The sequence below is a fragment of the Trichosurus vulpecula genome, chromosome 3, assembly GCF_011100635.1.
Source record: "Trichosurus vulpecula isolate mTriVul1 chromosome 3, mTriVul1.pri, whole genome shotgun sequence".
Classification (NCBI taxonomy): domain Eukaryota; kingdom Metazoa; phylum Chordata; class Mammalia; order Diprotodontia; family Phalangeridae; genus Trichosurus; species Trichosurus vulpecula.
The window spans coordinates 85,762,652-85,778,627 of NC_050575.1; the positions used below are offsets into that span (position 1 = coordinate 85,762,652).

At 41.3% G+C, this 15,976-nt stretch overlaps 1 protein-coding gene across 3 annotated transcripts in view; it reads right to left on the bottom strand.

Moving 5' to 3' along the window:
- Window positions 1-15,633, bottom strand: part of FBXW11 (F-box and WD repeat domain containing 11) — a 90,428-nt gene extending 74,795 nt beyond the window's left edge. Inside the window, exons 1-2 of one of the 3 annotated variants that reach the window (XM_036750372.1) lie at window positions 15,379-15,467; window positions 2,072-2,239 (exon numbers count right to left, since the gene is read on the bottom strand). Coding sequence is in view for 2 of the 3 variants with exons in the window: in XM_036750373.1 (XP_036606268.1) it covers window positions 15,379-15,423 (45 nt within the window). In the remaining variant the exon portion in view is untranslated. Of the gene's footprint in view, window positions 1-2,071; window positions 2,240-15,378 lie in introns of all 3 variants that reach the window. The other 2 variants (XM_036750373.1, XM_036750371.1) reach the window with 2 other exon arrangements.
- Between the last annotated feature and the right edge of the window lie 343 nt (window positions 15,634-15,976).

Below are 15,976 nucleotides of genomic sequence, written 5' to 3' on the forward strand. Positions count from 1 at the left end.
TCCCAAATCCTTCCCCTTTCTAAACTCCCCTATTACTGTTGAGAGTACCTCCATACTCCAAGCTACCCAGCCTGGCAACCTAGGTGTCACCCTCAACTCCTCCCTATCTTTCATTCCTCAGATCCACTCTGTTGCTACGGCCCATCATCTGTACCTTTGTGATATTTCTCACATATGCCCCTTTCTTGCCTCTGCCACTGCCCCCGCCCCCACATTGGCACAGGCCCTCATCATCTCAAGCCTGGACTATCGCAACAGCCTGCTAGTTGGTCTCTCTGCCCCAAGCTTCTCCCACTCCAATCCATCTTCCAATCAGTTGTCAAAGAGATCTTCCTAATGTGCAGATCTGACCGTGTCACCCCAGCTCAAAACACTCCAGTGGCTCCCCATGACCTACAGGCTCAAATATAAATGCCAGTTTGGCTTTCAAAGCCCTTCATATTCTGCCCCCTCCCTCTCTCTCCAGTCTCCTTACACCTTATACTCTCCCCCACCTCCACCCCCACAAACTCTTGATCTAGTAACACTAGCCTCCTTGTTATTCTTCACACAAGACACTCATCCCCTGACTGAGCATTTTCAATGGCTGCCCCCATGCCTGGAATGCACTTAATCCTCATTTCTGCCTTCTGGTTTTCCTTGTTTCCTTCCAGACCAAGCTAAAATTCTACCCTCTACAGGAAGCCTTTCCTAATCCCTCTTAATTCTAAGATCTTCCCTCTTTTAAATATTTCCTCTTTATTTTGCATATAGCCTGTTCGTACATAACTATTTACATGTTATCTGCCCCATTAGACTGTGAATTCCTTGAGTGTAGGAACTCTGTTTTAACTTTCTTTATATTCCCAGACCTCAGCAAGTGCCTGGCACATAGTAGTTGCTTAATAAATATTTACTGACTGACAGCTTCACAGGATAAATTTCCTAACAATCTGCACTATTCCAAAGCAGAATGGGTTGCCTCTGGCAGCTAGGTGACAAAATGGGCAAAGGACTGGGGCTGGAGTCAGGAAGTAGCCTGAGTTCAAATTAGGCTTCAGACACTCACTAGTTATGTGACCTGGGCAAGTCTTTGTTTGCCTCAGTTTTCTCAACTGTAAAAGGGGGGTTAGTTAACACCTCTTTTACAGGGTTGCTATAAAAATGAAATAAGTCTGAAAAGTGCTTAGCACAGTGCTTGGTACATAGTAGGTGCTAGGTAAACTCTTATTCCCTTCCCTTCTCTTCTATTCCCCCTTTGGAAGTTAGCATGCCCCCCCCCCCACCTTGTTGGAGGTATTCAAGTAAAAGGCTAGATGATCACTTGTCCAGTATGTTGTATGAAAAATTCTTGTTCATGTACCAATGGGGCTAGAGAGATAGCATGAGGTCCCTTCCAACTTTTGAGATTCAGTAGTACATCAATTCCACTCTTTTAGCTAGTTTTCCATTCTTTTTGACAGCTCATTTGATGGGATAGATGGGATAATAAATCTTAGGCCAACAAATCAGCAAAGCCTCCTGGTTCTTTTTCTATCACAAGTGAGAATATAAACCTGAAAATCTGTACACTTGATTACAAAAACCTAAAATGGCATCTCTAAGCACCCTTGTGGAGAAGCTCCAAATAGCCAAAGAAATGAAGATCACAGCATGAGATGAGAGCAACATGGATTGTTTTATGACCATTAACTCCATCAATCCTACAAGATGACATCACAACAGGGTTTTCACTCCCATCTTTCAGAAGCCAATTCTCAGTGTAACAACTACACTGCCCATGTGGTCCTATATTTTGATATATAGTGGCAGTTCCATTCATAAGTCAACAAAAGAGGTGTCATTCCATTTGGGCCTAGCATATGTTTCAGAACAGCCTTAATCTCATTCATTATACTCAATGAAGTTTCTGCTAGAAATGCTGCCTCGGATACATTGACTAACACCAGGCCAAACACACAAGACACTAATATCTAACAATCTATTCTATTTCCTTATAGAAGTGAGGGGAAATAATATTTTTAAGAAGAATAAAGCTTTTTTCAAAAGAAATGAGTTCCACAAAACAAAACAATACAGGGTAATTGCTTACCTGGAAAATAGTTTGTACTTCAGATCCACCAATCCAGAATGAATGGGTGGAGGGTATTCCCTTTCAGACTAGTCTGAGAAAAGACAGCAGTCAATCATCTTCCAAGATTCCTTCAGCTTTACTGTATCCAGCTTTCTTCAATAAAATCCCAAACATGCACTTCGGTAACTGTTGGAAAGACAGAAAGCAATCCATACACCTACCATGGCACCAGCGGCAAATGGTGGCCACTATGGAATGGAAGGGTCAGTGGAATGGTGGATCTGAGTCCCAGAAACCAGTTACAGGCCAAGACCATGCCCTAAGCCAACCAGCTCAGTATGAAGTCTTAGGAATAAGATGCCTCATAGCAAAGACTGACGACATAAGAAAATCCCTGTAGCACACGATGGAACGTCCTTAACCATTCAGTCATGATTGATCAGGTTCATCAACTTCTAAGTACAAATTCTCTGATAAGACTTCCACTATTATCAGCTATAATATATTGTCATCATCCCTTTTTCTCTCATTGCTTCTCCACCAACTAACTAGGAAAGAGTTTTGTCAGCTTAGAAACCAAATTCTAAGGCACCTTAGAAACACAGGGACCCAAACATCTCCAATACCTTACAAGGCACCTTTCTATTTGCAGTATTTATATTAAGAATCAAAAACTCACCATTGCCAAGAATCTCTAGACACCAGTTTTGTAACCTAACAGGAAAAACATGACAGCCAAACCAAAGAGCCAATGTGAACCATTACAATTCAGTCTGAATTTAAACAGAACAGAGGTTTCAAGTGTAGGTGTGGGAACTCCCTCCTACCAGAGATAGAGACTGTTATAAATAATTCAGAAGGTAAGTCTCCAAGACCACAGACTTAGAAAAGCTAAATGACTTGCCCAAGGTAACACAGTTAAATGTCAGAGGTGGGATAAGAACCCAGGTCTCAAATCCTCTAGCATAAGACAGGCTGCTGTCTCAATGTTGATTTCTTAAAACTGAAACCAGCCTCACTTATGGCCAGGCACTTTATTACTAAAACAATAAAGAACCTCAACTGACAGTTTACTAGTAGATTACTGCTTTAAAGAAATAATCCAGGTCTTTAATATACTAACACTCCATCTTTCTCACCACCTCTTTCATGAGATGGTTTGTGAATGCTGTGTAAACTACGGGAGAAAGAAACAGACAGAAGAGCATGTGAGACAACAGCAGCTCTGACAAAAACGAAAACCCCAAGGCCCTGAGTATTGAACTACACACTGCAACCCTGATCCCCTTAATTTCCACAGCTATGAGTATGCTAAAGATGCAGTTTCAGGTGGTATCATCTGATTTTCTGAGGGACAAGACAGATCAGACGTCTTATGGAAGAACAACTGAGACACAAAAAGTAGGAAACCCTCAGGCTCTGCCTAGCTAAAATAATTAGAATTTGTTTTGCTTTGGTTTGATTTTGTCCTATTATGTCACTAGACCTCAAGCAGGCCTTAAATGGTCAGCTGAGAATCACATATAGGGGCAGCTAGGTGGCACAGTGAGTAGATATGGGCTCTGGAGTCAGGAGGACCTGAGTTCAAATTCGACCTCAGACACTTGATGCACTAGCTGTGTGACCTTGGGCAAGTCACTTAACCCCAACTGCCCTGCCTTCCCCCCTCCAAAAAAAAAAAGAGAGAATCACATATAAAAGGTCAGTATCTCACATTCTCAGGATTAAAAAAAAAAAAACCCACCCATTACTTTTAAAGAACTATAATTCCCCAAACAGCAATAATAAAATGGGAGGTACCAATGCAATAGTGCCCCACAAATCTTTCATGACTAAGAAAGAGGACTCCGCGTTTCAGAACCAACTTAACCCAAACTAGAATTGAGTTGTTTGAGATTTGGTGGGATTGGGGGAAGGGTGGTGAACAACCACCCAAGAGAGCCAGCTGTCAAATTTTCAGTTGGAAATCTACCACAAATCAGTTACCATTTTGTTGACTGTCTAGATTGAAAAGTGGTGGAGAAAATATCAAAAATGAAAATTAAACTTAAAAGTGCTGTGGATTCATTTTTTTCCTCCAGGAGAGCTGGTAGTTAATATTTACCAGCTCACTCCTGTCCAATACCCTTCATGATTTTATAAATTTTGGCCATAACTTTGCCACCTCTTATAGGAATCCTATTCTTCCCACCCAGTTGCAAGTATCCCCCCCAACTTCTAAATAGTTTATATTTCCTTACCTGTGTTCATTCTGTTTGCTTGTAGCTAATGCTTATAGTGTTTTAAGATTTACAAAACATGTACAGTTATCCTTTCTATATCACAGTGGCAGAGGGAGAGGGGAAGAGGGGGTAGGGATAGCGACCCCTCAATCTGGAAAATCCATGTACAATTTTTTGGCCCTCCCTTCGTCCCAGAGAAGTCTTATTTTTTTCTTTTTCTTTTATCGAGTGTTCACAATATCTTACTGTAAAATCTGGGTTAAGTATTTGTCATAGGCTATACATAGGTCAATGTTAAGTAAAAATACTGTATGAAAAAGAACTAAAAAGAAATACTACAGCAATTTGTCATGCTGACCCGCAGTATATTGAAACTGTGATGGGGAAAGTCTGGGATGTGGAAGGGATAACTGTACATGTCTTCTCATTTCACCCTGTTGTGAGGCAGACACTGTTATCGTCTGCACTTTACAGATGAGGAAAATGAGGCTGAGAGAAGTTAAGTGATTTATCCAGGGTCACACGGGTCGTTGATAAGTGTCTGGGCCACTTCAAATTCCAGTCTCGCCAAGCTCTACCCACTATAACACTTAGCTGCATTACCATAGAATGCAATTTGCTTGAAGGGCAAAACTTGGTTTGTGAGATTTTTTTTTGTCCTTGGAGCCTCAGTGCCCATTGTAACTACTAGATACTTATTTGGAAATTATTTGACTCTCTGGATCATCTCAATTGCCCTTTTTGTAGATGTTTTTCCCTAGCTGATATAGAGATATTTTCAAATACCTTGAGTAGGACCAGAAGTTGCCCTAGGTTTATCCTGGGACAGTTTAAGGGCCACGCCCAAGGCCACATAGGGAGGAAGGAGCAGAGAGGAGGTCCAAATTGAGGTTCTGACCCCCAGGTCAATGGTTCTTTTTCCATTCTTCCCCTTTCAGTTTCCCAACTTTCCTATCACAGTCATAGATATCATGTTCTCAGTACCTCAAGGCTGGGAACATTTCACCCATTTATCTCTACCAAGTCCTACCAATTCTTCCCCCACAATACATTAGCACTTTCGCTTCAATCACACAACTACATGTGGCAGAAGCCTTCATCACATTATGTTTGGTCTTGGGCATCTCTCCTACATACACCATTCAGATCACTGTAAATGAGATCTATTTCTTGATCATGAGATTTAAGGCTGGAACTCCTGGAGGCCTATTTTACTTAGGCATCCATCTTTCCCATTCCATACTGTCTTTATAGACTTCTCAGAAGTAAAAAGACAAAGCAATCCACACTCAGCACTCTCCCGACCTCTAGTTCCAAACATCCTCTCTAAAGCTCTCCACTCAACTCAGAACTTTCTCACAACATGTGTAAGTCATATCTCAAGGAAATCTCTCTCCAAGATCGTTTCATGAACTGTCATTTTCCTCTTCTTTTCTTTCCCAGATCACCCAAAAATTATGGGAGATGAATGGGCTCTTTTGTTATTTGTGCTTAAAAAAAATGAGATATACTATAGAGTAAATCTATTCTTCTCCCACTTTAATGCAATAAACATTTAACAGGCACTTATGTGTCAGGCACTGGGGATATAATACAAAGCAAAACAAAACAAAACAACGCTGGCCCTCAAGAAGCTTATATTCTCATGGAGGATACATGATGTTCACAAGAAAAATAGAAATTTACATAAAATTATTTTAAAAAGGGAAAAAAAATACTTTAATTACCTGGTCTCATTTAGGAGGCAGCACCTGGACCTGTGCTTTGAAGGAAGTTAGGGATTCTAAGAGGCCAAGATCAAACAAGATTTGGCCTTTAAAGCTCTCCACACACTCTTTCAATTAATCAATCAACAAGAATTTATTAAGTACCTACAATATTCAGCCTGAAAACTTCACCTCCAAACACAATGCAATTCAGTCAAAGGCATTAGGGATATTCTTACTCCCTCCTACTCCCATCTTTTTACCTTTACACTGACAATCTGAAGGCACGGAATGTACAGCATTCCCTTCTCACCTCTATCCATCCATCCCATTAATCAAAGCATTTCTTATATGCCAGGCACTGTGCTATATGCTGGGGATACACAGGGAGGTAAAAACAGTACCAGTCCTCAATTAACTTACATTTCAATGGGGGAGACAAAATGAATAAAAATGCTAGATATACAAGATGGAGTTCCTACTTTTCTTCAAGGGTCAGGTCTTGAGTACCACCTTCCACATTAGGGCTTTTCATCTACCTTAGTTGTTGTCAATTATCTTCTCCCCCCTCCCCCCAATTATTTTGTATCTACTGTCTGTATGTATATTTAGATTTACAGATCAATTGATCTATGTGCATATGTAGATATAGATAAAGATATCTACATACACTCACACACATTGTTTTCCCTAGCTAGACTGTAAGGTCCCTTAAGGTAGAATGTTTTCCTGAGCACTTTGCACTGGCAGACAAGTGCTATTATCAATAAATGCTTTTTGATTGAGAAAATGCATTTTAGACAGGGAGGATGACTTGTACAAAGACTCAGAGGTGGGAGATAAAGCGATGGACAGTTATGGAGAACAGCTAGAAGGCTAGCCACACTGGTTTAGAGAGTGAGGGAAGGAAAGGGTAGGTGTAGCTGGGAGTCTGATTTTGGAAGGCTTTAAGTGCCAACCTGAACAGTTGATATATCTAGTGAAGAATTTTTTTTTGGTGTTTGGGTGTTTTTTTTGTTTGTTTCTGAGTTTTGTGGATATGTGTGTATGTGCACACGTATGTATTTGTGTTTCATACAAAGAAGACACAGTCAGATTTATGATTTAAAAATATCAATTTAAGGCAGCTAGGTGGCACAGTGGATAGTGCACTCAGGGGAACTGAGTTCAAATGTGACCTCAGACATGAGCTGTGTGACCCTGGGAAAGTCACTTAACCTTAATTGCTCTGCTCCCCCCCCCAAATAAAAAATAACTAAAATATCAGTTTGGAAGCTCTATGAAGGATAGTTTGGAAAGGAGAGACTGGGGTCAGAGAAGACTGAAAAAGAAGCTCTTACAAAAGGTTCAAGTGAAAGATTCTGAGGGATTTTATAGGGTTTTTTTTGCAAAGAGTGGAGAGAAAGCAATGTTTATAAGAGATGTTGTGGAGATAGGATTGACAGGCATTGGCAACTGATGAGTAATGAGGGAAGGGAAGGCTCCAAGATGATACCAATGTTGTAAACGTGGGTGACTGGAAAATTGATGGTTTCCTCAATGGAAATAGGAAAGTCTGAAGAGGAGATGAGTTTAGAGAAAAACATAATGAGTTCTATTTTTGACATGTTGAGTTTGAGATGCCTCTGGGACAGCCAGTTGGAAATATGCAGTAGGCAGCTGGCAAGGCAGAAGCAGAGTTCAGGAGATGATGGCTGGATATAAAATAGGACTGAATAGAAAGTACAATTGAATCTATGGGGTCTGGTGAGATCACCAAAGGAGTATATAGAGAGATGGACAACTAGGTGGCGCAGTGGATAGAAAACTGGCCCTGGAGTTCAAATGGGGCCTCAGACACTTACTAGCTATGTGACCCTGGGCAAGTCACTAAACCCTGTTTCCTCATCTATAAAATGAACCCTCAGTTTCCTCATCTATAGAGTTAGAGAAGGAAATGCCAAACCACTCCAGTATCTTTGCCAAGAAAACCCCAAATGGGCTCACAAAGAGTCAGACACAACTGAAAAAGACTGAACAATAACAACAGAGGGAGAACAGAAATAGACCCAGAACAGAGCCTTTGGGCCTGTCTATGATAAGGAAGAGGGTGATGATCGAGCAAAAACAAAGTCAGAAATGGAGGAGAACTTTTGTTTACGTAACATATAACAGGCTGGGGAACTAGATAATGTACCCTTAGCTGGATTTTTGCCAAGTATCCTAAAAGAAAAACTGCTCTGGCCACAGAGAAGGAAACCTAAAGAACATTCTCCCCAGCAAGGGCTTGTAGTAGCATTACAATGCAATAGCATTCTAGTCATTTCCGGGATGTTGAAGAGCTAGAGATATTATTTAGTATCATAGGAACCCATATTTAAAAGTGGAAGGGACCCAAGAGGTCATAGTCCAACCCCGTCATTTTACAAATGAGAATATTGAGGCCCAGAGACAATAAATGGCTAATGCATCAGAGGTGGGATTTGAACCAATGTCATGACACCAAATTAATTGCTCTTTCCACTGCACCATGCTAGATGCTAAAATACTGGTCCGTTTGTCAAAGGCCAGTGAAAATTTAACTTATTTTACTGACTTTGGCTGAAGTATAGACCAACATCAATGTGTAACAAATGCTGTTTAACTTTGACTAATGCTCATCTTACAACCTCCTGAGATTGTTACCCTACAAGCTCTATCAGACTAAGATTTTTTTTACTTCTTTCTCTCTCCCCAACCTGTTTTTCTTTTAAATAATCATAAAAAAATGAAAAATATTATATTTAATCAATTCAAATTCCATCCCTTGGTCAAATTTTAAAAGTAAATTTTATGTTTCTCCCTGAAAAATATTTCTTAGAGTCCTTAAATTGCTTTTTTCGTGTGTGTGTGTGTGTGTGTGTGTGTGTGTGTGTGTTTGTGTGCGTTCGGCCCCTGGGTTTTCCCCATGGAGCAATGAACTTTGTTTAAAAATTTTTTTTTCCTTACCCCTTATATACTATTATTTCTGTCATTTCCACTATATGATGATCGACACAAAGGACAGGACTTTATTTTCTGTTTTTCTGGTGAATTCCTCAATGTTTCTAGAATAGAATTTTAAATATAGTGGCCATTCAATCAATGTTGACTAAGTCTGAGAAGATGTTTCCTTTTATAAAGAACTTTAGCAATTCAGGAAATTGAAACCTTCAGGTTTCACTAAAACAATAATAAGGTTTAAGTTAAGGACAACCAACTGGATTGTCAGGTCTTCCTGGTACATCTGTCATTTGCCTATATAGACAAACTTCCTGTTAAGCAATTATTGTGATCAGAAACTGAACATAAGGAAACATGATTTTTCCCCCCTTGAGCAACAGGTTTCTTCCTTTTGGGGCTATCACTCACAAACTTGAAACCAGTTTGCCAAAATAAGTTGGAGATTTCCAAAAACTAGAATTCATTGGTCTGAAACACACTAAGTAAACATAATAAAGTATATATCTATATGTATATCTATATATGTATGCATGTATGTATAATGTGAAGACATTTACAAGGTTCCCAACAGGGTAAGAACTCATAGTTTGGTCACTTTCTCTTAGGGTACTTATTACTTCAAGTCTAGATCAATCAGGCCACAAGGTTAGGACCCTAAGACACAGTACTAATTAATGGTGGTGAGTTCTACAAGGCCTATGAATAGTTTGGTATAGTCATCCTAAGAGAAACAGCGGGTTCTTCCCAGGGAAATATTCACAATTCTCAGTCTGAATTTTCTGTTGTCACCTATTTTCCAAAATGTTTATAAATGGGTTTGTACATACCAGCCAGGTGTGAATATATATAATCTATCTATGGGTGTGCATATACATGTACTTTCCCTCCCTCCGTTCTAACCCATTAGTTCCCTACCTCAGAGAGGTAGCCTGGAGAAATATTAGAAGTTTCTACTGAAAATTTGAACTAAGAGTCATTCATTCATCCAACAAATAGTTAATGAGTACACACTATGTATAGGAAAGGCACTGCAGGCAGTGCTACTGTAAGGAATACAAAATGATCAGAATATATATAGTTCCTAGCCTTAAGAACTTAAAATCTAATAAAGAGACACAAATATAACACAAGGCAGAATACATACAAAGTAAAATGTAAGTTCTGAAGAGGAAGAGGTCACTTGCAGCAAGAGTAGCCAAGAAAGCACAATGCTTAAAAGTTAGTGCCTTCTGCCTTCACTAAAGAAAAAACTATCAAGGGAATGATAACAGATAACAGTAGATAATGGAACCATAGGCTCAAATGAGATATTTGCAAAACACTTAGCAGTGCCTGGCACATAGTAGGCTCTATATAAATGCTTATTCCCTTCCTTTCTCTTCCAGGGCACACACTATCAACATACCTTTTTCTCCCTTAGGTTTAGACAGCACAAGTCTGGATGCTGGAGTTCTATAGGTCTGGGGCTCTCATAGAGGGATTGGAGGTTTTGTGGAGTCCTTTAAGCCAGGTCAAAGAGCTCTCACTATTCACCAGTGGGCAGATGTTCTGTTGAATAGGAAGACTTTACAACTGTGCTGTATCTCAGGAAGCAGGGTACGAACAATACAGGGCAAGGAGACCCAAATACCACCATGTGCATTCGTAGATTCATCCCCAAGGCCTCATCTTGACTCTATGTTTCTCTGTCAGATAAGTGTACCATGACGAATTAGATGGTCTCTCAAAGTCCCCCCACAAAGTAAAAGATGTACACGATAGAGATTCAGGGCTTCACATACAAATGGCTTTTTCTGTTCTTTGTATATGTAAATGTTCATCCTTGTTAGGTTCAGAATGACTCATTAAAAAACTAAGAGGAACAAGATAGGAGCCAAAAGAAATATGCTTCGCTTCATTTTTATATGTGAGTCTAGTCAATGCTCACAGATTATAGATTTAAAGCTAGAAGGGATCTTTAGAGTATCTACTGTCTGCCCATTATTATACAGATAAGAAAGACTGTGAATGGCCCAAACTCAAACAGCTACACTAAACTGCAGACTCCACATTCACACTTGGACTCCAAATCCAGGTCTCTTTTCACTTTATAATGTGGCTTCTATGTTCAAATAGAGCCTCCACGTCAACTTAATTTGCTGTGTGGATTCACATCTGTTTAATTTGTGCTACATGTTACTTGGCATATATGACGGGGACAGTGCCTTGCTAACATGTAAGCCCCTCAATTAAACTAACTTCTTTGGGGAAAATATATATCTTCCTCCACTTAGAAAAGTTAATGAGAACGAAATGGAGAATAATAGCTCACAGTAATAGTATACACTTGTAAAGTGCTTCAATATTGTTCCAAAAAAGAAAGAGGTTATCAAAAGGAAGAAAATGCTCATAAATTCACGCAAGGAAGTTTCCTTCATCTTGTCAGCATATTCCACTTTGAAATGATTGTCAAATACAATTTGGAATACACTGGCTCTGACCATGACCCTTCTTAAAGAGGTCCAGGTATTTTCCACATATTAACTCATTCATCCTTAAAACAAACTCCAGGAAGTAGCAGGCTCATTTAAAAATAAGAAAAGTAAAACTGAGAAACATGAAAAGAACTGGCCAGGGGTCACTTTGTCCAGAGTACAAATCAGTCAACAACAAACGATATATTATGCACTGTATGGGGAAGAAAGCTTGCATATCCTCTATCCTCCACCCTTTACCCAATCTCTGCTACCCTCGCAATACAAAGTCTGTCTTTCTCTTCAACCTGCACAGTACCCATGGTGGCTTAGTATTCATGCTTGGCTGAAATGCAATTCATAACTGGAAGTCAAAAGAAAACAAGTATTATGTGACAATATGTATGCTGCCTTTTCCCCCTTTAAACCTACCCCTGTGATATCCAACATGAGTATTTGACTCAAAAAATTCCAAACAGGTAACTTTTATAGACATTCCCACGTTGTCCCAATGATTCAGCAACTGGGCATAACTGCTTTTCTCCAATCGATAAGAGAATAAAGCTAGTGTTAATACAGGTTGAAAAAAATTTAACTCTAAAATACCAGACTAATTAATCACTATGTGGTGTCTAGGGAATTACCTGATTATCTCCAGACTGCCTCTAGAGCCAAGGGAGTTAGTTACTCACCACTGGCATTTGCAAAACACGGCATCCGCATCCTCAATAAAGAGTTTTAGTAAACTCTGGATTTTAGTCAGCTACTTAACAATAGCAACTGTCCCAAAGGTAAACCTGAGAGTTAGGAGGAATTATAAAGGAAACAGCTTTAACCCAAAGGGATGCTATAATCTACTGACTGGATTATTAATTCAATTGAATTTACTATTATTAAATACTTCCTATGTATCAGATACAGTGCACTTATGGGGGTGAGGGAAGAACTTCTGGCAAGGTGCTTAATTTCTGGAATAAATAAAGACTAACTTTATTTTTGTAATAGTAGTACAAATTGCCAGAAGAATTAAAGGAGGCAAGCAAAAAAGGTGAAGGAAGAAACAATATAAAGGAACATAGATTCCAGCAAATCAAATAAGTGGTCATGTTTCATTTGCAAAGAGCCTAGTTATCTCCTTAACAAAATAATGGAACAAACCTTATGAACACAAAAACATTTACTACTTAAATGGACTAATAAAATGTAAACTTTCCTGAGTTGGGCTTTTTAATTATCACAGTAGTTAATAGATTGGGTTCTCTACAGTTCCTTATCAATTAAAGAATTTAAAAACTGGTGTAAAAGATCTGTTTATCTACAGAATGAGGATGCTGCCCCAAAATAAACCAAAGAAAAGTCTCCAGCAACGATCCACTGAGATACCATTTCTAACCTATTTATCAAGTAAATATTGTCACTCAGCTATAAATACATTATATTTACCTGCGCTATTATACCAACACGAGTATAAAAAAGGCTTTGAGGAAAGGTTTAATAGTCTTAACTGGTTTATCCCACAAAGAACAGCAAAGTCCTTAAATGAAGCTTCTACCCCCCCCCACACCCTTAAAGTTCTTGGGTCATTAAGCATGTTCTATGAATATCCAGATGTGTTGCACATCTGGTAAAGAGTTTGCTTTTATTTTTTTTTCACTAGCTTTAGAAAGCTGAGCGCCTTATTAGACCAGAGACAAGTACTGTCACATTAGTCAAAAACTCTGTGGTTTGAAGTTTGAACCTTGGATGATTAAGATTTTAGGCTTTGAGACTTCGAAGTTCATTTGAACGTAAAGATGTTCGTCTTCATTTATACCTGACCAAGTAATTTGGGAAACAGATGATTTTCAGGTTTTTTTTAAATATTTAGTTACCAAGATATGCAGCTCATCATCAGCCCAATCAAACCAGATTTTTGTTTCACAATGTGTCAATATGAAGAACTCTGCTTAAAAGTTTAGACTTAAATCTCAATCTTAATGTGTTTATACTGTTTAAGTATGAGTGGTAGTCCTTGTTATAGTATCTTTTGCCAGAATAACATATTGTAAGTGTGTATCAAATGCCTAAATAGACTACTTCTGGCTGTAAAATACTGCTAAAAAGGAAGAAAAATTACTCAATAAATGATCGATATCATGTTTTTTTAAAAGCCACAAATATACTGCAGGATCTCTTTGAAAACTTTTTGAGGAAATGCTCTGGTTCTAGTGTTCAAAGCACTGAGAAAGTTTACTTATCTAAATAAGGCAAAAAGTCAGTAGATATTAACCTACCTCCATATTTAAGCTACTGTACTTCCATTTTTTTTTTCTAAACATGTGGCTCTATCCTTAAGACATCATCATCTACAGAAACTGGGTAGCTATCCAAAGGGCATTCAGAGTAGTCACCATTTATTATTTATAGCATTAAATGTGAAAGTGGCTCTGATGTCACTGACCCTACCTAGTGGAATCTTTGACTCAGTAGGCATTCATGAGTTAGAGAAAAATCTGACTATGAAAGCCTCCTGATATAATTTGACAAGTGATCGCTTTCCTCCAACTCGGGGGAAAAACTTGTTACTGTTAGGCTAGATACAAAGAAACCATCAAGGTTTCTGTAGCAAAGTGCCCGGTAGAGAAACTAACATAGAGTTAAAATACTCCTGAATGTGTACTAAGCTATCCACCCAGCATACTCCCTTATGATTGATTTCCTCAGCCACTGAAATTGGCAGGTACCACCTGCCATATTTACATCTTTCAGTCAGTCATCTTGGGAGAAATCAGAAATTTTAAAATGCCTCACTTCTACTACTGCTACTTTTCCTTATACCACCCTGTCACCCATCTCTGCAAAGACTTGTTTTGGTTCCAAATCCACCTTGCCCAGGCCCGGAGCTCTGCTCCTCAGCCCCGCACTGGTTTCTAATACAGGGCTGATTTACCCCATCAATTAGTCACAGCCTCTTGCTTTTACAGAATAGTTCGAAGGTACTAAGGGCCTACCAGGGCTTCACTGTCCTTGCAAACACAGAAAAAATGAGTGAACAGCTACTCTTCCTTTCAGTTAAAATACTGTATCCTCAGAGAATCCTCTGAGCCCTCCAGCGTGAAGCAGCTGCCGGGATTTCCGCAGAATGTCAGAAACCCTTTGTCCGGATCAACCCCAATAATCCAGTCACCAGAGAAGCCCGGGATCTCCGGGGCTATAAATCAGTCACTCCCTGAAAACCAAGCTCCCTCCCTGAATACACCCATCCGATTATCCGGAGCATTCACAGGCTCTGCTCTCTTACTCGGGTCTGAGGGGAAGAGGGTTATTAGTTACTTAAAGACTGAGGGTAAAGGAGGAGAAACGGGGTGCACTGAGGCCTCAGAGGTTTGAGGAAGAGGAGGATGAGAAGCAATGGCGACTGGGGCTTCCCTGACCCTCCTTTTCCATTCTCCTCTACCTCTCTCTTAGTCTAGAGGGAAAGGGGGGAGGGAAGCAGGAGAAATACAGCGGGGGCAGGAATGGGGGACGAGGGGGAGAGTGGAGGCTCAGACCGGGTGGGGCGGCCCAAGGCTCCAGATGAGGTGGATCAGTGAGGATGGATTTGGGGGGAAAGGGACTGAAAGGAGATCCTTTGGGGTGTTGGGGACTTGTGTTTGTCTGGCGGGGGTAGGCGGGGGGGGGGGGGAACAGAGGATGGGGAAAGGGAGGGGAGATCACCCGGACGGCGGGTCGGGGTCACGGGCCAAGGAGTAGGGATCGGGTCCTCGGGAGCAGGAGTGGGAACGGGGGGGGGGGGGGGAATCCCTTGGATCGGGTCGGCTAGGTAGAAGTAGGGAGGGGAAATGGAAGAAATAACCAGACCCGAGGAGGAATCGGGTGGGGGGGAGGGGGCCAGGACAGGGTGCTGGGGGGAGGGGAGGCGGAATCGGGGATGTGGGAGGGTTCGGGCCCTCCGATCGCGCTGGGCAGGCCCGGGGCCGAGGGTCCGGCGGGGCCGCACTCACCATGAGCTCGATGGTCTTGTCCTCGATCACAGAGTCGGGCTCCATCGCGGCACCGGCCCCGCCTCCGCCTCTCGCTCCCCGCAGCGGCGAACGGCCCCGGAGCTGGCGGCGGCGGCGGCTGCGGTGGTGGTGGTGGCGGCGGCAGCGGCGGCGGCGGCGGCAGCGGCTATCGCACCCTCTTTAGCTGCCCGCCCGCCCGGGCCGCCGGCAGCTCCGCCCTCCCCTCCGCCAACGCCGTAACGCAACTCGAGAACTACAGCTCCCAGGAAGCCCCGCGCCCAACTGCAGGACATGCCGAGCTGGGCGTCCGGTCCGCCGCAAAGCTTCCTGGGACTGATATCCTGGCTCTAGATTTATACCTTCGTCTGTGAAGGCTGATTAAGCCTGAGCTTCCAGATAGAGCCCTAATCTTAGCTCCGTTCGCCGGGAGTTAAGACCGCTACATTTGGGGGGAAATAGGAGTTCCTGAGCAAAGAGTGTTACTGAGGCGTTCATGAACTACATATCCCATCGGCCTCAACGGTCGGGCCTTGCAGGTTTCGGTGCTTCCGGCGCGCTTCCCCGCAACTACTTGGGTGCCTTGATGACTGTCGGAAAC